General features: G+C 41.2%; 1 protein-coding gene across 2 annotated transcripts in view; it reads right to left on the bottom strand.

Moving 5' to 3' along the window:
* LOC149311843 (ankyrin repeat- and BTB/POZ domain-containing protein 3-like) overlaps positions 1-22140 on the bottom strand; it is a 286151-nt gene that overhangs the window by 89987 nt on the left and 174024 nt on the right. For both annotated transcript variants that reach the window (XM_089528047.1, XM_089528046.1), the window contains exon 2: positions 14245-14394. In XM_089528047.1, coding sequence (XP_089384173.1) covers positions 14245-14394 — 150 coding nt within the window. The remainder of the gene's footprint in view (positions 1-14244; positions 14395-22140) is intronic.

Here is a 22140-nt window from a genome sequence, read left to right as displayed (position 1 = left end):
TTCACATAAAATTAAAATTAAGGAAGCCAGCATGACATAGTGGCTTCAGCATTGGATTATGACTCTGGAGAGCAGAGTTCGAATCTCATCTTGCCCATGGAAACCCACAGAGTGTACATAAGGCATTAGGCTAGAATCTCAAATTTACTAAGAAGGAATAAACCTGATTGATCAAAATGAGATTCCATAGTAAACATGCATAGATTTGTGATATGAATTACTGTGTTATGAGACTGATCAAACAGTGCAGTAGGGTTGTTTAATTTGCACTGACTGTACAACTGTTGCTGGACTCAGCTGAAGAGAGTTACTGCCTTTTAAGTGACTTGGGGCCTTGATCTCTATCCTTCAGCTTTTCTCCTTAGATGTTCCTTCTTCCATAAACATGGTGTTCCTGACCCATTTTCCCCAACTGACTGAAATACAGCAAGTGGCTAAAGAAGTAGGATCTTTTCAGTTATGACATCAAACATAGTGTATGCCTTCCCAGAGAATCCCACCGGTATCTACCCATTTAGCCCCATATAAATTGTTTTCAACATTGCTCCATCTCATAGCTCTTCAAAGAGACCTATGGGGCTGGCTGGCTGCCAGTTATTTATGAGGCTATTGATGAGTCTTAGTGTCTATTTTTGCTTTTAAAAGGTGCTTAACAGAAGTTATTTATCTGATGTTTTTCCTTATTTACAGCAGTTTTTGTTTGCTTCTATATTCACACCTTGGCTCGTTTTTTTCCTTTAATTCTTTGTTAACCACTTTGGTGTTTGTTTGTCTGTCTGTTTGTTTTTTGGGGGGGCGGGAGAGTGTTAGAGTGATGCATAAAACACACAAGCTTGAATATGTGGCATTATGCCAGTATGTTGATAAATCTCTACATAGCCCTTCTGGAGATGTGGTCCCTTATATGGTGTACATTATTTCAGTCACCCTCCTTTGCAGAAAAAGCAACTGCTCTTTTCTACTAGGAAATAGCAGTATCGTTCATGAAGCATATGCTCTACCCGAATCAAGAGCCACAGTTTCTGAATCAGATTACTTCCTTTGGCAAAAGGAGCCAGACACATTCCAACATGTTGCTCCTGGCAAGAAATTCATTCCAGCACACAGTATTTGTTTTCCTTGTGACTGAAAGCATATGGTCAAATTCCACCTCTCTTCTTTCTCCCTACATCTACATCTCTGCTGGAGAGCCAGGATTGCATAATCAAGATTTCCTGATATTCATGCAGTATTTAACAGGAATATGTGCATTACTAGAACAGGTTTTAGAATAATTGTAATTCTAATATAAATAGCTATAGTTAAAGGAATTGGTAGGATGAGTAGGAGGCCAAGTTCCACTGGTAACAATCTTGTACCAGGATTGCTTCATCTGAAATGAGATTAACATTACTAAGCCAACTACCTATAAAGCTGGATAAATGTTGAAAAGTTTTCTAGAAGAAGTGATGAAAAATGGGTCGAGATATCTGACGGAAGAGAGCAAGGGCAAGTCTTATTATTCTGCAGGATGAGACAACCCATTTTATGCAGCAGATGTCAGGGCAGCTTTAAAATGGAAATGTTGACATTATTTATAACTCAATTCTATGCATGCATACTCAGAAGATACAGATCTTGTTGAGTTTAGTGGGTTTACTCTCACTTACAGCAACCTGCATTTATTGTTCCAGATTATTGGAACCAGTTTTTATCCTCCTATTATGCCAGTGAATCATCTTCACTGGGCTTCTGATTCATTTCTAGAATCAATTCAAAGTAATAGTTTTTATTTTAACTTATAAAAGTCACCATGACTTAAGGCTATTCTGTCTGAAGGACCACCTCCACCCATATATTTCTGCCCATGCTCTAAGATTATCATCTGAGGCCCTGATCCTAATGCTCTTCATACTCAGGTTTGGTGGGTTAGAATCACAGAATCATAAAGAGTTGGAAGGTACTGCAAGGGCCATCTGATCCAACTCCCCTGCCATGCAGGAATACACAATCAAAGCAATCCTGACAGATGACCATCCAGCTTCTTTTTAAAAACTTATGAAGGAGACTCCACTACTCCCTGAGGCAGCATATTCTACTGTCAAACAGCTCTTACTACTGGTACATTTGAGTGAGTCTTTTTTTGGTGGTCCCAATTGTGGAATGTCCTCCCCAAAGAGGCTGTGTCAAACTTATTGTTCATAGACTTTTAAATAACTTGAAATGTATATTTTTAAAAAGCCCTTTGCTTTTAATATGGTATTTTATTGGTGCTTTTAATTTATGTTTTTCATTGATGTTTCTTGGTTTTATTATCATTTTTATGGTGATGCTGTATTGTGCATTTCGCCCTGAGAACTTCTGCTATAGGGGCCCTCATAAATGAAATAAATAAACTTTTATTCTTATCATTATTGGAGTTGTCATCTGGATTTTCTGCCATAAGCACAAAAATGCCTTGAGGAGATCTTGAGTTTAATAATGAGAAGAGACTCAGATGAATGGAAGCTCAAGATGGAATTTTACAAGAAACAGAAAAGGAAAGATATTATAGTGATTCAGCAAAGGACACTATCGCTGTGGTATATAATGGATGAGAATCCAATTCTTTTATTCGTTTTTTTTAATGTCCTTGCTTTAAAAAATGCCCAAAACAGCTTACCAAAAATCATAATAAAAATAAAAATATCACTATAAAAATAACATATAATCCATTAAAAAACAGAAGCTCATTAATAAGAAAGCAGCAGTCCACATAATCAAAAGATGAATGGCCACCCAATCAAAATCTAAGTAAGATGGTGTTACTTTTTAATGTTATTAATCCTAGAAACAGGGAGTGAAATTGACCACCAAAATGCTCTTCTCCCTGGGGATGGGGGTATTTAGATTCCTATCTTCTGTTCCATTGCATTTTTTTTATTTTGTAATCTCTTGTTGTGGATCAAAATTATTTTCTTGGTAGTAGCCAAAAAAAAAAAAAAAAACCCTATGAAATTCATGGGGCTGTCATAAGTTAACAGACGACTTGAAGGAACACACACACACATAATAAAAGGAAGACTTCTTTGTTGGTGATCTACAAAAATAACTCTCTCTCTCTCTCTCCCTCTGGGTGGCCCAAGCTTTCTGGATGCTTGCGTGTAGAAGCAAAACACTACCCCTGTAAACCCACATCACACTGTGCTGGCAGTGGCACCTCTGGAGAAGGATATTATAGTGGCACATTCCTTATCCCCAAAAAAGAGGCACATGGCATCGTGGTGTGCCTACTACCTGAGAAGGTCACTGACCTCACCTGCCTGGATTTGTAAAAGGAATATAGCACCTGCACCACCCTCGCATATGCAGCAGTGGCAGAGGATTAGGGGAAGACACACTTCCTGAAGGGAAAACATTTGTCACTCGCACATTCCTACACCCCTGGAAGAAGGAGAAAGATGGAGACAGCCTGGAGATCTATGTGAGGGAGCAGTAGCTGCTCTCCAGAGTATCAGGGACCAGGTCAGAATGGGAGGAAGTAGTGACTTTGCTTGTTCCCTGTTCCCCCAATTCTCCTTGAGATACTAACTGATGCTAATGGAAAGACCAACCTGAATATACAACCATAGTGCCTCTTGGTAAGTATAGAAGGAGCTACAGTTGCTGGTAAAATTATTTTCAAAACCAGAAAAAAAGCAGAGACCAATTATCCAGAAAAAATGTAGTTTTAACACCAAGAACAGGAAATTGCCACAGTTATTGGGGGGGGGGGGGTCCCCTCCCCAAACTGCAGAAACCAGGACTTCAGGATATAGCAGTTTTTCCTAACTTTACAATATTCTTATGACTGAAACCTTTCATTTTTAAAAAAGTTATTTTTCCTTTCCTGCTGTGAGGAAATGACTATGATCAGACTGAATCCTATATCCCTCCGATGTTTATTATTCCCAGTAGATTGAAAAAGGAGGAGTGGAGTCTCTGTGCAATCATCCTGCAGAATCAGGTCCAAATTGGTATGTTTTCTATTGCATACCAATCCCTACAGGTCATATAATTTTTGAAGCAACAATATACGGTATTATCTAACTTTCATCAAAATATAGAAAATAACAAAGACAATTTAGGAGCTAGCATTCCTTGCATCAATATGATACTGCGAACACACTTGGTATGGGCTAATTATCCTTCAAAGCTTTTTAATCACTCCTCTGGTATGCATAAGGATATGCTTAAGGGTGAAGTCAGGATCTAACACTGATTAGTAACTTAGGATAAATATATTTGTGAGAATAACTATGTGGTACTCAACTGGATTAATTATCCAGTATAACAATGTGGCAATTGATAATACAAAAATGCTTCTAAATTTGGATTAAGATTATCAATGGGTGAGAATACAGTTTTATAAAATTATTCACAGTGGCGGGTTACAGACCGCCAAAAAATATGTATTCCATACGTATTAGGGTTAGGAAGGGGTGGTGCTTCCGCACCCCCCTAACCCTAGTACGTATGGAATACGTACAAAATGGCAGCGCCCTGTTCATATGGGGCGAATGCGCCAGCGGCGCCTTGTGACATCATAGAGGCGCCGCAAGAAGGAGCTCCATTTTGGAGCTCCTTTTTTGCTCCGCGCGGGAGCCGCGCGGTGTGGCTGCTACGGCTCCCTCACAGAGCAAACGGCGGCGGCGACAGACCGCCGTAAAGCAGTGGTCTGTAACCCGCCCGTGTTCAGAAATTTGGTGGGAGATAGTTTCCCTCCATTTTTCTCATAATGCTAAATACAGAGTCAACCAATCAAGGTGATCAGAAGATTTGGAATAAATAAAAGAAGATATTTCTTCCCACAATGCTAATTTTTTTAAAATAAATTCTCAGGGACTAATGGGCAGTCCCCTTTGTGCCTTTCCCGTGGCATTCCTGGAAACATTTGGCTACTTCATATTGGGAACAGAATGTTGTATTAGATGGGTCCTGAGCTGGATCCAGAAAGATTCATTACCCTGCATTTGTGACTTGATGACTCACAGTCTATGACTGGCAGGACACAAATGCATTTTCTGTCATAACGCAAAGCTCCCTGGCTGACCTGCTGAAGAGCTGTTTTTACTGCTTTCAGATCTTTGCAATTGTCTATTTTGTCCTTGGTTTTTAATTGATTTTCATATGCTGTAGTGTGGCTGCTTTTATCCTGGCTTTGTTTCACTGTTTGTATTTTATATTTTTAACAGAACTTAGGAAAGTTGTTTTTGGGGCCAAGAACTCCCAGCCATAATGGAAGAAAGATTCTGTGAGTTGTAAGTTACATCAAAAACGTAAGTTTTCCAGTTAATAATTTTGAATGTACAGGTATGCTGCAGGGAGAATTGTAGTTATCAGGTGGTCTTTACGCAATCAATCAACCAATCATCACTGTGGCTCTTTATGGCGGTCCAGTTCAGCAGGAGCTTAATAAGCCTCCTGTTTGAAAATCTGAAATTTGTTAAGTGCTAACAGATGGATCTCAAGAAATGTCAAATAAATAAATAAATAAATAAATAAATAAATAAATAAATAAATATGCCTTTAAAATAAGTCTAAATAGGCAGATTGTAGTTCCTCTTTCAGGGATATATTAGTCCTCAGTGTGTTGCCAAAAATATACCTTTTGGAAACAACTTTAAATGCACTTTGCATTACCCTTACAAAATAATTTTCTCAATACAGTTTATACCCATCCAAAGAAAATCTGAAAAACAGTCATACTAGGACAAATCTTGGTTTCATTATGCAACTGAAATTTGCTACCTTTTCTTTCCTCCTGACCAAGATCTGTTTTTAAAGCAGGCCTTGAAAAAGTATGCCCTTCCAGATATTTAGGACTACAACTCCTATCAGCCCTGCTCTCTGCCAATGCTGGCTGCGGCTAATAGAAGTTGCAATGCAACAAAATCTGGAGGGCCAATGTTTGTTAAGCCCTGTTTTACATCTTTCCCAGTACCCTTACACTTCTGCTGCAAACTAATAATTAAATTCTTATTTTTTTATTTTTGCTTCTTTAGATTTTTTTATCAGGAACCAAAGAACAGTAAGTTGGTCCTGAACTCTTAGCAAACTAATATAGAGTGGGCCCATCACATTTGCTGGGATAGAGGCAAGGAACTGCAGTGAAAGCGGGAAACCTGCAAATAAAAAAAACCTACTTTTTAAAAAAATCTGGGAGAGCGCCTATCTAGGAATCTTCCTCCGGAGTAACTCTGTGGTCAAGAAAAAGCTCTTTCCACTTCTTGCTCTTTCCTTGTCCAGGTCCAGTGATTGGTGTGTGTGTGTGTGTGTGTGTAAAGAATTAAAAGGGCAGTTGCACCATGGGAGTTTGGATGGAAGAGAAATTAATTGATTGATATTTCTCTTACTAGCCTGCTACTCCCTCTTCCCACCCACCTGCACTAAAGGAGCAGACTTGTGTGCTCAGTCAATGTGAGAACTCAAGCAGAGGAAAACTTCCAACAATGTGCCCTCTCCTCCTCCTATTCCAGATCTTACACCTTTTCTTGTTTTTATTTTTTTTAATTCCTCTGGAGCTTTACTGCTAAACCAGATGCCTCCTGAGATGTAAAAACACTCCCATCTCTTAGTCTAGCTGGGAACTCAAATAGAAAAAAGCTTCCAACAACATCATCCCCTTTCCCAATCTTGTACCTTCAATATATTTTCCCCATTCAAAAGAATCCTGTATCCTAAATGAGCTACTAGTCTAGACATTTTACCTAACATATGCTGCATCAGTTGTAATCTTCATTGTAAATATTCCAAACTTATTTAATTATGACTATTGCATGCAATTATTTCCCATGCCAAATACTGGATACACTTGATACTTTACTACTTGATGGAGCATCTCTTCAAATTTAGGGGCTGAACACAACAGCAATTTGAGCAGGCTACCTGTCAGTGTGGGGCTGTGGCAGCCACATGTCTCACGCCCTGACTCCGCCTCACACCGCACACCAGACCAGACGGCGGACAGTGTTGGGGCATTCCTGTGGTGCAGCGACCAGATGCTGCACACCGCAGGAGTGCAGTAGAGCTGCAGCGGTGGCAAAAGGAGTGCCTCTTTTCGAGCCCCAAAAGGAGTGGCATTTTGTCGCTCCTTTTGGGGCTGGAAAAACAATGGATCAGGGCCATGGTGTGCAGTTGCTGTGGCCCCGATCCAGTGCTCAAAGGGGCAGCATAGAGCCACCCCTTTACAGCCGTCAGTTTTGGCCCATATTCCCCAAGACCTGGGATCATCCTCCTTTGAGTAAACCTTAGGGACATGTAACAAAGGATGTAAAGAATGAAAGAAAGGAAAGTAATGTCAAAGCACACTGCTATTTTTCCACCCAGACATTAAAAAAGGCCAGAAGTGGTGCCTCGGCAAAGAGAGTAGAGGTGGTTGGTGCTTCTTTTTGGCACGTTCCAGACGGGCCCTATTGCGCGCCATCGTTACACGCAAGGGGCGGCGCTTCCTGACGTGCCTTGCCTCTCGCATGTAATGAGGGCGTCAAAATGGCGGCGCCCTATACAGCTGGGCGTCGCCATTTTGACATGACAGATGCCTAGTGTCTGCATGTCTCGGCGCCCTTGTGATGGCGCAAGGGCGCCATTGGTGCCTTGCGACGTCACAATGGTGCCAGAAAAAGAAGCCGCTTTTTGCAGCTTCTTTTTGCTGCGCCGGGGAACCGCGCGGTTTGTCTGCTGCGGTTCCCTCATGCGGCAAACACGGGTGCCGGCAGACTGCCCTTTGGGGTGGTCTGTAAAACACCTTAGTTTCTCCTGGAACAGACTAAGCTCTTACCTTTCACCACCCTACTCAGAGAAGGGGATGGTTCCTATGTTGATAAAAGTTAAGGTACATTACTTATATTGGCTCATGGATAAGTCCACCCAGGTTTTTGGGGTCAATTTTTTGACTAAAATTCCTAGACTTATACATGAGTATATACAGTAGCTGATTTGTTTCTGAAATGTACAAAGACTCTCAAGGGACTTGATGTATTTCCTTAGTTTTCTTCTTCCTTCCCTCCAAGTCATTGTTGCACTAGGGCTCACACATCCCACTTACTCTGCATCCACCTTCCGGCTAGAAGGAAGTAGATTGGATTAAATGTTCTTTATCCCTTAAGTGAGAAGGCATAATCCCCTCAGTTCACCTCATCTGGGAACAATTCTTTTAGTTAAGACTTCTGTCTTAATTTCCAAGCAAAAAAAAATATATCCTGGATATCTCTGCCTCTGTGTATAGGCATGAAAAACTGTGAGAAACTGTCACTTGTACTTAATACATAATGTTTGGTAACATCACCAAGGATGTATCTACACTTTAGAAATAATGCAGTTTGACATCATTTTAATAATGGTCCTGGCTCCATCCAACAGAATTCTTGAATTTGCAGTTTTGTGAGGCACCAGCACTCTTTGGCATAGAAGGCTGAAAACCTTGCAAAGCTACAAATCCCAAGATTCCATGGGATGGACTTATCACACTTAAAGTGGTGTCAAAATGCATTGTTTTTACAGTGTAGATATATCCCAAGAGCCAAGCCAGGTCTTAGACTTTGGCATGGAAACTTCAGGGCCTGGAATGACCCTGAACTGGCAACCCTAAACTGCAAATATGAAAAATGTGGGTTTTTTCCCATATTGGGATGAAATGTTGTGTTCTTCAAAACACTGTCTTGGACTCCAAAACTCCTGGCTATTTGGAATTCAAATTATGTGCCTTGGTTTCCCTTTCCACTACTCTCTTGTTTAGAACCACAGCAATCTCAACAAGGGACCATTTCCTATTATGAGTTGCCAAGCAACAGCAGGCCCTCAATCATGGATGGAGTATATACAGAATGAAATACTGAAATAGAAAGAGTAAATTATTATTGCTGTATATCTTTCTTTATACACAACTATTATTCTGATTACAACATCCAATAATAACAAATACATAAAGCATGAACAAATCAGTCTTCCTCACAGAATGGCCAAAGAGGAAAAATCCATTAAGGGTAAAGAGATGCTGACTCTGTTGATTGCAAAATTGGCAGATTGGCAGTTCGAGGTCTGGGTGCCACACGATGGGGTGAGCTCCCATCACTAGTCCCAGCTTCTGCCAATATAGCAGTTCGAAAGCATACAAATGTACCACTCTGGTGAATAGGTAAACTGCTTTCTTTAACTTACAGGTGAGGGAATCACAGAACTGAACAATGCCAAACCATTAAAGAGGTCCATGCACATTTGTGAAAAGCTAATAGGTCTTGGAAGAACACTAGATCTTTCTCTGCAATACATCTGCAAAAAATGTGTTTACTATAGGGATGTTATCTCCCACCTGCAATTTGAAAGGGTACACACCTTAGGCGGCTCTGTCATGTGGTATTTCTGAACACCTAGTTCAAGGTTGTGGGGGCATTTCCTTGATGGAGGAAAATGCATTCCTCCATAGGATATTTTTCCAGACATTATCTTTTATCTTATGTAATGCCTTATAAATTATACTCTTCTTCCAAGAACTATTACTTTGGCAGCAGCCCTAAAAAGACATGAAAAATAGCTGTCAAGGTGGGTACTGGTAAGTGCCAGTCATCCTGAGGCAAGCACCTTTGCATCCAAACTGAGGTCTAACATCTTGTTTAAATGATTTGATGTAATCTGTGTATATGGGTATGGGAACACTGTTACCTGCTACTAGGCAGAGGGGAAAAACTGCATTCATAAGAGCTGACAGGATACAGTTGGGCAAAAACCACCTCTTCAACTATGTGTAGGTCTAGATTCATACTTGCTGATTCCCTAAACTATGTCAAGTTTAAGAAGGCATGCAACATTACAAAAAAAAGGACTGTGAACTGTTATTGTTGTATGCCTTCAAAGAATTTCTGACTCACGGACACCTTAGGAGAACCTATTATGGGGTTTTCTTGGCAAGATTTTTTCACAGGTTTGTCATTACTTTTCCCTGAGTCTGAGAGCATTCTCTGGAATGCTAGAAATTTAGGCAGTGGTGCCTCCATGCCTGGTATCTCACTATGAGGGGGGGCTACCATGAGGGCAGCCAAAAGAGTGCACTCACCCTTCTCCTTCACTACGGCAGCAGCTCCCTCCTCAGAGAGAGGTCACTGTTGTGGCGAAGTCTGGAGGGGCACGCTTACCCTTCTCCTTAGCACCACCAGCAGCTCCCTCTTCAGGAGAGTGAGCACATCCCTCCAAGCTTTGCCACAGCAGCAGCCTCCTCCTGAGGAGGGAGCTGCCACTGCAGCGAAGGAGAATTACAAGCGTGCCCCTCCAGACTTCGCCATGGCAATGACCTCCTCTGAGAAGGGAGCTGCCATTGCGGCAAAGGAGAAAGGTAGTTATGCCCCAGTTCTCAGGAGAAGGCTGCCAACACCTGGAGGAGTGCACTCACCCTCTCGTTAGCCCCCATGGCAGCTTACCTCTCAAGAGGAGGTGAAAGTGACCTGGAAGGGTGCATGTGCCCTTCTCCTTCACCCCAGTGGCAGCTTTGTCCTCGTAGGAGGCCATTGCTGTGGCAAAGCCTGGAGAGGTGGGCTTGCCCCTTCTCACCCTGCAAGAGGAGGAATGTTCAATTGGATATCACCCATCTTCTGAGGTGTCACCCAGTGTGGACCCTACCTCTCACACCCCCTAGTGATGCCACTGAATTTAGAAACTGAAGTAAATTTCATTTGGGATACAAAATTCTTACTGGGGGGCAGTGCCCTCATTTGGCCACATCTGGTAGCTATATCCCTGGCTGTTGTCCTCCTTGCCTCTCTCACTTGGGCCTCCTGTATAAGTACACTAGCAGAACTTTATGTTTTCCAGCATTAAATAGGATCTTGACCTCTATTGTATTTGAAGATTTATTCTTTTCAACTAGCAAATCCCAACCTATCTGCTAGCTTTATAAGCCAATCTTGGTAAGTGGGGGTATTTCTGTTGCTTTTCATTAGTGGGCATAAAGTATGCTTGCCACTGATAGCATATAAAGAATAGTTTAGGCCCACAAATGGATAGCAAGAGAAATACTTATCAAGATTGGCTTATAAAGCTAGCAGATATGATGGCACTTGATAAATCAACATTTTTTTTTTGGGGGGGGGAGATATTTTGTGGTGGGCACTTCCACAAAGTCACTTCAACCCAGGCCAGCAGCTTTCAAACCTATGCTGGTAGGGTGGGAGCTACCATTTCAATTTCCCACAATGCCCCAAGTTGTTGGTGCTGTGGGAAACTAAAATGCACATCAGCTGCTCAGAGTACTGGGTCAGATTTTTTAAAAATAAAATAAAATAAAATTCAATCCACCAGCAGGCGTAAGTGGTATTCCCTGAAATGGCATTAGGGACAAGGCAGCTGCCTCAAGGATACCATGGACTGATACCAACTCTTAGTTACTTCACTGATATTAAAATGTGAAACTGTCCTTAAAAACAAAACAAAAAATTCTGCCAACAGTACTGCAAGAATAAGGCAATTAAACGGGGACAGTAAGGCTCCCAGGTGTAAGACCTTTGTGTTCAGAGCTGGCATTTAATGAGTAAATGCTTGCAGGGAGCCAGGAAAGGCACCATCTAATAAAATGTCCTTGTACCAAGTTGCTGTAAATGGCACAGGAGCAGAGTCGATTCAAAACAGGGCAACCCTGATTAGAGGATGCAGCAAGAAGGAAAAGAACTCCATTGATTCCTGCACACCCCACCCCTTAAGGGTATCTGGTTCAGTTGGATTAATATGCTTGAAGGAACAAAAATATTCAAGAACAGAGCCTGTAAATACATTCTGAATACTTTGGATAAAATGGCAGTGCTATTATCAGCGTGTCAGGAGACAGCAGAAGCTTCAGACAGAACATGCCGATTCATTTGCTTATTTTAAGAAATGCAGAATCAGCATTATCAGTGAATAGGTGGCTCAGGGATGAAGGGAGTCTTTAGAAGACCTTCAATGACAATTAGAAGAGTTGGCTGAATGAATATTCTATCTTTCTTTTGTTTATACAGAGATATAGGGGAAAGTTGACATCCCTCTCCTCAGCATGGTGTGTATTTTACAGGGTTGAGCAAAAATTGTTGTTCTGTTGTTAGCTGCCCTTAAACAAGTCCCGACTCATAGCCACCCTGTGGATGAGACATCTCCAAGACTCCCTGTCCTCCACTGCTCTCTTTAGGTCCTGCAAACTCAGGCCCATGGCCTCCTGATTGAGTCCATCCATCTTGCATGCAGTATTCCTTTCTTTCTACTGCCTTCCACATTCCCTAGCATTATCATCTTTTCTAGTGAGTTGTGCCTTCCCATAAAGTATGACAGCTTTAGTTTCATCGCCATTTAGTATGCGCTCCGCGCACCCTAGCGTTAGAAAGGGGCGTGCTAGGGTTAGGAAGGTTCTCACCTTCCTAACCGCCCCTCTCCCTAGGACGCGCGGAGCGCATACTAAATGGCAGCGCCCTCCCACATGGGTGCTGCCATATTTACGTCTTGGACACACAGCGTCCAGACGTGGCACGGCGGAAGTGATGCCGCAAGTGAGCACCTCGCGCCTCACGGCGCCACTTCCAGGGGCCAAAAATGAGCACCATTTCGGCGCTCCTTTTTAGCTGCGCCGGGAAGCCTTGCAGTCTGGCCGCTGGGGCTTCTCGGCGTAGCTAATGGAGCCGGCGCCAGACTGCCCACTTTTGGGCGGTCTGTAACGCGCCATAGCTTCCAAGGAGAATTCAGATTTAAACTGCTCAAGGACCCATTTATTTGTCTTTTTTGCTGTCCATGGTATCCTCAGTGCTCTTCTCCAGCACCACATCTCAAATGAGTTGATTTTCTTTCTTGATTTCTTCACTGTCCAGCTCTCACATGTGTACATGACAATGGGAATATAATGGCTTGGCCAAGTCTTAACTTTTGTGCTCAGTTGTATATCTTTACACTTCAAGATCTTATCTAGTTCTTTCATGGCTGCCCTCCCCATTCCTAATCTTCTGATTTCTTGACTGCAATATTTGTTCTGAACAATGTTTGAAACAAGGTATGGGAAGTCTTTTACTATTTAAATTTCCCTATTGTCTATGTTGAATTCATGTAGATCTTCCATAGTTATTATTTTTGTTTTCTTTATGTTCAGCAATAAGCCTGCCCTTGCACTTTCTTCTTTGACCTTCTTTAGTAACTGTTCCAAGTCTGAGATATTTTCTGCTAGCAGTATGGTATCCTTCACATGACACCATTAGAGCAAAAATATCCTCCTCTATTGAGAGCAGTGTGAAGCATTCCCTCACAGTCTCACCATGAATTTTGTATATGTGACAGATCGGATGCTGATGTCTTCCACACTGGACAAAAAAAATTCAATAAGTCATGTGAGGGGGAGTCTTTATTTTCTTCTTGTAATAGGCAGAGCACCAACAAGTTAGGATTAGATTTACAGATCTCCACAGATGAAGGAGCTCCACAGGTGAAGGAGTGGTTCTACTAGGATTCTATAAAGGATTATAAAGAACTATAAGGATCTAGAGAGTGTACCTATAGGAAGAGCTATGTTTCCTGGATCTGAAGATCCCTACAGCAGTGTTACGTTGATTCTGTCTGTTGTTCTGTCATAATCCTAGTATATGGGACACATGGGCAGATGATATACAAGCTCTTAGATGTCCTCTCCTTCTTCACAGAGGCCAGGTATATGCATGGTTTAATAGGGAACTGCAGGTAATGAAACAGGTGACAGCTAATGCACAAGTGGAAGGTAACATGGTGATAACATCTGATAGTTTTTTTATTTAAATATGAAGATGTACAAAGGGGGAATTAATGCTCTAACTAAATGTGATGTGCAAATTAGTATTACTGTGTGTGTGTTTTTAAAAAATGAAGAAACATTTTGGCAGAGGGAATTTAAGAACAGGACAAAGGTAACTTTTCCTTTGCACAGTCTCTTCACTCCAAATCATATATACACAAGGGTCAGAACTGGCATCCATACAGTTCAAAAAGTGTGTCTGCTAAAATCTCATTAGCCCCTAATATTCTATCAAACCTAAGAACAAATTTACATTGCCTGCCTTCCTCCATGGATTTGTCATTCTTGTGTTGCAAAAATGGTTAACTATTACTCAAAATTGTCTTACAAACCACTTCACTAGCAGGGTAGAGAGTTGTTCCCTATGCTTCTGTCACAGCAGGCTCCCTTTGCAGCCCCTGAACTTTTTCTTGCATAAATTGAAGCATAATTGCTCAAAAAATATAGGAGGAAAAAGGTTAGAAATTATTTTGAGTACTTACTGAGTTCTGCAATGCTTCCCACACGGGTTGCAAGCAAAGATTGCTCGATTGTTCGTAACTCAGATTGGCTAAACATCTGTACTTCCCCTGGTTTATTTGACCTTTGTTGCTCTTTATGAAGATTCAGGCTTTCTGGCAGACAAGGAACACCTACAGTGCAGGGGGAAAAAGAGGGAGGGAAATGTGCAATTTTAAAATCTAGGTAATTGGCAGCTTTCAAAGTGTCTCTCTCTCCCCTCCCTCCCTGCAACTTTTTGTTAGGAGAAATGTTTACAGATTGGCAAAGGAACCATTAGCTGTCCAGAAGTTTTGATCTAAAACTTTCACTTGTGCAATCCAGCATAATGATAAGGAATTGGAGTTGCAGACTAAAACATCTGGAGGGCCAAAGTTTCCCCAGACACCAACAGCCAACTTTGGTATTGCTTTACACAGACAGTAGAGAACCAATCCATTCACAGTACCAGTTATTGTGACTGCTAGTGGTTCTTTAAGCCATTGTTCCCATATAGGGTGTTCAATATTCAGCCAGCACAGCCACGGGAAAATTGTGTTCTAGGATTCTGGCCAAAGATATTCCCCAGCTTTGCCACGCTGGATCTGCCAAAGACTGAATCTGGGACCTTCTGGATACAATGTGTACAGTCTGTCACCAAATATTGGCTGCTTCCCCAGTATCTCACATTATATTTCTCCTGTATGTCTTTACAAGGAATTGGTACCTATATAGAAATGGAGACTGTTTCTATGGTCAAATTACAAAAATGCATACCTTCTAGCTACATATCTTTAAAAAGACACACACAGGGAAAAGGAATATGAAAATCTACCACATCATCATGAACCTCTTGATTATAAGGTAGGATATCATTCTGACAGAGTGAGTGAATTTTAAAATGATCAAAATCAATCATTCAATAACCTTACCCAAACATTCATCACTTTAAAAAAATAAAAGGAAAAGAAAGGAAAAACGGGGGGGAAATTACAACCAGAAGCTAATTCAGCAAAGGACCCCTCCACCCATTCTCTTCACTTATATCCCAGTTTGTTCTTTATCAGAGAAGGAGCACTTCATTTTTCCTAGCCCATAAATACTAAATTTCCAAAATTCTGTATCTAGTAAACTTTTGTAATACAAATTTCTCTTTCAGCAAGTAATCCCTCAACATCCGATACAGAATGCCTGTGCTTTCTGAGAACTAAGGAAATGTGTATTAGGACACATTCACTGGTTGTTCAGTGAACTAGTAAAACCTTTGACATTTAACTGTTGCATTAAGGCTAAGAAGAAATATAACCCAGTGTTAAAAATTACAGTTTTAAAGGGGCTGAATAACACAGAGCTCATGAGTCACATAAGGCCTCATCCTATGGTTCCCAATGCCTCCCATCACCACATTTTTTTTATTCCTGTTCTTTCCGAAAATAATGGGAACTTTCTGTTCTGAACTCTTGCAGGGACTCATTGTTGTAGGACAATGTTTCCACAACTTATTACACCATTGTGAACCACTACAGATTTTGCTGAATTTTGGCGGCAACTGCAGCAGTGGCTACTGCCCAATTTCACCAGCCACCATAGCAACAATAAAATAAATGTCTGTGTGATCCCTAGTGGTTTTGGGTGTGTGTATTCTTCCAACTCCAGGAAGATTAACAGATTATTATGCCATAAACTTTCAAGGACAACGATTCACAAACTCTGGTCCCCAAACAGGTATGCTGTATTAAATTGTTTGGCATTTAAGGTGGCACAATATTGTTTCTGGTTTTTGCTGCAGCAGAGGAGTGCAGTTACCACTCTGGATACCTAAACTTTCAGCTAATTAGCAAGAAAAGAAAGGAAAGGGTGACAAAGGTCCAAAACACAGTGCAGAAATAATTCGGCTTGGGACCACTTCAACTGCCCTGGCTCCCTGGCTAGGGAATTTTGGGAACTGTAGTTCTGTGAGACATCTAGCCTTCTCTGTCAGAGAGCTCTGGTGCCACAATAAACTACAATTCCAAGCATTCCCTACCACTGAGCCAAGGCAGTTAAACTAGTCTCAAACTGGATTATTTCTGCAGTGTGTTTTGGACCTAAGTGTAAATCTAAATTGCAAAAAAGCATATAACAATAAGTATGGAATATCTTTTAGCAGACTGCAACAAATACGTAACCAGCAGAGTTGCTAAATTCCTTGCAGCTGCTATTACTCTCCATATAAGATATTTGAAACAGATACAGTAAACCTTGTAAAATTAACTATAGCTGCCATTATTACTGTAGATATTATGTGACTTATTGTATGAAATTTTATCTGTTTTTTATAAATTGTTTGATGATACTATCTATATGTATATGGATGGGATATACTTTTTTATATTCTTTATTATTTTCTTGCTATTGACACTTAAATGACTAAGCCAAAGAAACCCTTTTGTAATATTCCTATAATCCCTTTAAATTCCCCTGTAACTTGGCACACAATAGAGAGTTTTATTCCATTTTAGATTTCTCATTGGTTTGTATGGACATCATGACTGTATCGTGTCTATATGGATATTTGGTCATTATTGTATTCTAGTTTTGTACTGGCGGTATGCCGTAATAATGTCATGTCATGTCACAATAAGTATGTATAAAATCACTACATTAAAGTCCATAACTAACTGTACATAAACATGAAGGATAGTTAGGTATTCTTTTAAAAATTTTAAATATAGGCTGCCACATATTTTCTTGTTCCATACATCGTGTTCACCTTTGAACATTATACAGTAGTTAAAATGTAAAAGCAGCGTCCGCGCATGATAATGCTTTGATTGTGATTTCCTGCATGGCAGGGGGTTGGACTGGAAGGCCCTTGCAGTCTCTTCCAACTCTACGATTCTATGATTCTATGATAATCCATTGAGCTGAATGTAGTGACTCAATGGAGTTTGAGGTTTGAATCTATCTTCCAATTTTGATACCTTCCTTATACTGGAAATTGTTGGTGGCCTGAGTCTGACTTTGTGAATCAGAAATTGTGGAGCTCTTTCATAAAAAGCTATTATATTCCTACAAATTTGTCAACTTTCTATGGGTGAGTATGTCCAGCTCTTTTAGTAAATATGCAGTTAGCTGTGGAAGTAACTGTGGAAGTCAGAACAACTGTAACACTTTTACAGATCAACAGTGAATTCACAATGGTATTTAGTTCCAGAGCAGTCCTATGGCTAGTGCTATAGTTAGTCCAGTAATAATAATGAGGGCTGCTCAGTTGTTTCCAACATGGTCTGAGATCATAGAGCTCAGCAACACATATATAGCAGAGATGTTGACTGTGTATGGTAGATCTCACAGATGGAATGATTCAATTAAGGAAGCCATTGCCTTGAGTCGGCAAGTTATGAGCAACACTATTGATGGCTGGGGCTCTGGGAGGTCTCTCATTCATATATGGTTACCATATGTCAATGCTGTCAAAGTTTTAGCCTTCTGCTATGTTGTGGGTCCACTTTCTTTTGAATCAGGATCATCAGCAACTTGTTGTGTGAACTGGATTTCATAAACAAACTGCCAGTTAGCATGCCATAGGTCATGTGGGTTCTCTTGTGTATGACATGTAAATTGGTGGAATACATTTATAATAATAATAATAATAATAAAAATTTTATTTTTATACCGCCCTTCCATAGATCAGGGCGGTGTACAACATGTTAAAAGCACATACATGAATATACAGATACAATAAATGGAATACAGTATTAAAACAAATTAAAAACCTAGTCAGCCAGCCATCTTGCCGGCGAAAAAGAGGGAGGGGGCCACCAGGGGCTTTTAAACAGGGAATGCCGATCGAAATAAGAAGGTCTTCAAGTCCCTTCTAAACTGGGCCAGGGAGGTAGCTGAGCGGAGCTCTGTGGGCAGCGTGTTCCAAAGGGCCGGGGCAGCGATGGAATACGTCCTCCTTGACGTGGAGGTAAGTCTGGCCCCTGGAACCCTAAGTAATTGCTGCCCAGACGTTCTGAGGGTGCGGGGCGGAATGTATGGGGAGAGGCGGTCCTTCAGATATCCTGGGCCCAAGCCATGTAGGGCTTTATAGGTCATCACCAACACCTTATACTGTGCCCGGAAGCGAATTGGCAGCCAGTGCAAATTTTTAAGCACAGGTGTAATGTGGCTGGCCCTGGAAGTACCAGTGACCAGCCTGGCTGCCATATTCTGGACCAGCTGTAGCTTCCGAGTATGGTATAAGGGTAGCCCCATGTAGAGCGCATTGCAGAAATCCAATCTAGAGGTTACCAGAGCGTGTACCACCGTTTCAAGATCCCTCTGGGCCAGGTATGGGCGCAGCTGGCGAATAAGCCGAAGCTGATAACAGGTGCTCTTGACCGTCGCATTCACCTGCGATGTAAGGTGAAGCGACGAGTCAAGAAGCACCCCCAGACTGCGCACGGAGTCCTTCACAGGAAGCGTGATCCCGTTCAGGACAGGTGGAATCACCGCCATTCCTGGACCAGGGGGACCTATCACAAGTACCTCCGTTTTCTCTGGATTCAGTCTGAGTCGGTTTTCCCTCATACAGCCCATTACTGACTCCAGATATGCCACGAGAGGAGAGACGCCATCCTCAGTCACTGCATCAGTCGGAGACATAGAGAAAACTATTTGGGTGTCATCAGCGTACTGATAACCCCGCGCCCCATGTCTCCGGATGATCTCTCCCAGCGGTTTCATGTAAATGTTAAATAGCATGGGAGACAGAATGGCTCCTTGAAGGACCCCAGTTGTGAGGGCCCTCTTATGGAAACAAACCTCTGTATTTCAACAGCAGCCTGTTGCTGACTGGAACCCTGTTGGTGGCTACACTTATGTAGCCCCAGGTTAAGGAACTGGCTGCTGCTGCTCCCTCCCACACATCTGAGTGCAAAGATCCTGCCTCTCTCTCAAGCCTAAAACAAGACTTAGAGGAAAGAAGAAAAGGTTGGTAGTAACCAAAGAAGGGACTAGTAAGGCCTACACACTTTTGTGGATATTTAGTCTGCTTAGAAGCAGAAGCAGCTGTCAAGTAAGTAAGTAAGTAAATAACTCAGTTTGCTGCATTTAAGCACACACACACCCATCCACAAACCTTTTAAATATGAGAGCAACAGCAAAGACAGACCTACCATTAAGCAGAGTCAGCAAGCTGCCTAGAATATTTTGGGTGCCCTGAAAAGGCAGTAAATTGTTACTTAGTACTGCTTTCTTATTATGTTTACAGCCTCTGTGAGCAAAGAGGTGTTTGGGATATTTTCTGCTTTAGGTACCAAATTAGCTTGGGTGCAGTGCATCTTGATTTGGGGTCTGTCACTCTGGCAGCAAAATGTCTTGTGATTACCCTGTTCAAGATCATCAAGAAGCATGTATATTTCACAAAGGATCCAGAGTGTGAATCCACATCTATCAAAGACCCTGGGATTTGATTTAGAAAATGTTATGATTGGAGGAGACTTCTTAGAAGGGAAAAAATAGCAAACCTAGAGAAATTATGGCTGCATGTTGCCCCTCAGTTCAAGGTCTTTTCTATTTCAATACAACCTAATGAGTTGTATATTTTTTCTGCTTCAACCACACTGTTTAATCTGTCAAGTAGGTTGGTGCTGTAGACTTGCAAAGTCTGAATATGCAAAAGACATTGCCTATTTTCCTAGCTATTACTGTTGTGTTTTCACCTGTCATTCTGAATCAAACTCCTGCACAACATCTCTATAAACTACCACTGCCAAATCTTTTCTCATCTGTCACTGGAAGATTATGCAAATAAATGTCCTTGCTTTCTGCTGCCCCATTATTCAGTACTGGATGGTTCCTCATATGCCTGCCTTCTGCCTGTCAGCTTCATTCCTTCTACTATGCTCAGCACTACACACATGGGCAACAGTACTCAATCTGAGTTTAAGCATTTTTAAAAAAATAATTTTGGATTACAAATCTCAGAGTCCCCCAGATAGCATGGCTATGTTGACTGAAGGATTTTGGGAGTTGTAGTACAAAACAACAACAAACATTTCCAAGAGTATCCCCAATTTAAAATACTGAAACTCTTTAGTGCTATGCATACCTAGTTTACTGACATGGATTCAGATCTCTTACCTTACCTATGTGTATATAGAAGGCTCCTATAACATGGAAGACAACACAGTGTTTGGGAATCACCTGAAGGCATAGCATCTAAGCAATCATCCTGACAAGACATCCCTAGATCGGTAGTCTTATGGTTGAACTACACCATCTCTGCCTGAAAAAGTAAGCTATTTTCTTCCTCCTCAAAGGAGATCTCCAAAACCAAACACACTGGTGGTGGGCAGTGGATAACTTTTTAAAACCTCATCATTAGGAATGGTTGTCTTTATTTATTTATTCAAGAAATGTTTATATGGCTTTTCATTTCAAAAAATTGCAAAACAGTTTACAATATTAAGAACTTGAAAAATACAATAACGGCAGCTGATAAAATGGTAACAGAAGGGCAAAGTAGATAAATATCCCACTATAATTGCTTGGGGAAACAAATCTGTGATTGGCATTATAAGTTGTCCTGTGTTGAGAGCAAACATGATCTCAATGGGAAGAAAATTCTACATGATGGCCAATACAACAGGGAAGACCTTCTTCTTCCACTCTGTGACTAAATGAACTTGCCTAGACGATGGTATGGCAAACAGGCCCTCCTCAGACCACAGAAACCAGAAACAACTACACAGAAAAAAATAACAAAAAGGTTCAGTGTGTGTTCTGTATAGTAGTACAGTGTGCGGATATGTTTTACACAGCTTCCAGCTTATGTGGAAGCCGCTTGGGGAGGGAAGCAATGGTGTGTACACGCTGCTCCACCACATGCACGTGCCCCATTATTTCTTATGGGGCTCAGGCATGGGTGGATTTTCCCTTATGCAGGGGGATCCAGAACGGATCCCCCACGTAATGAAAGGGCCCAGTGTAAAATTTTACTACTGTATAGTAGTAAAATCAGGTGTTACTTTGGTTTGGAGCTGGATAAAATTACTTTATGGACTACAAGTCTCAAAATCCCCCAGCCAGCTTGGCCAGTGCGAGGAATTCTGGGTTTGTAGTCCCTCCACTTTTATTTTACTAAGTGTAAAAAAGAAAGGCAATCACTGTAGTTTATTGTTGCTATTAAAAATAGCTAACAATGAAACTTCACTCTCACATAATTCAACCACAATTTTCTTTCATGCTGAGACATGGAAGTAATAGTCAATATTATTCCTCTTCCTTCTTCAAGGCACTGGCACTGAGATAACAAATAATAGGAAGCCTGTTCTGTTCTTGACATTTCAATAACTGTGAGATGCAGATACATTAACATAAATATGACAGATCTGTTCAAAGTACCAAAGTATTAAAGTACGGAGGAAGTACCAGAAGCACTCTGGTTGTCTAGACTAGTTATATTAATGAGATACAATTACTAAAAATAAACTAAGAATTATATACAAAATGCAAAGTAAGACTGTAAAGTTTTTTGTGGGTTTTTCAGGCTATGTGGCCATGTTCTAGAAGAGTTTCTTCCTGATGTTTTGCCAGCATCTGTGGCTGGCATCTTCAGAGAATGCTTGCCTGGAAAGGAGTTGGGTATGTATATACTGTGTGACCCTGGGAAGGCAGGAGTGATTTGCATGTCTATTGTTTTGTTGCTAATGGCAGGCCTCAGGGTGGGAGGGTATGCAAAAGAGGATTAATTTGTCTGCTTGATTAGTGCTCGTTGTCTTCTGGGAAACCCCTGACCCTGGGAGATTTCTCATTTGCATTTGTTGAGTCTTCATCTTGCTATTTTTCAGGACTGGTAGCCAAATTGTCCAGGTGTTTGTGGATTTCAATGGCTTCCCTGTGCATCCTGACATGATAGTTGTTGGCATGGT

Source organism: Sceloporus occidentalis, unplaced genomic scaffold (assembly GCF_023333645.1).
Source record: "Sceloporus occidentalis isolate IW3139 unplaced genomic scaffold, rSceOcc1.0.p SCAF_5, whole genome shotgun sequence".
Classification (NCBI taxonomy): domain Eukaryota; kingdom Metazoa; phylum Chordata; class Lepidosauria; order Squamata; family Phrynosomatidae; genus Sceloporus; species Sceloporus occidentalis.
This window is presented reverse-complemented; position numbering and strand designations above follow the sequence as displayed.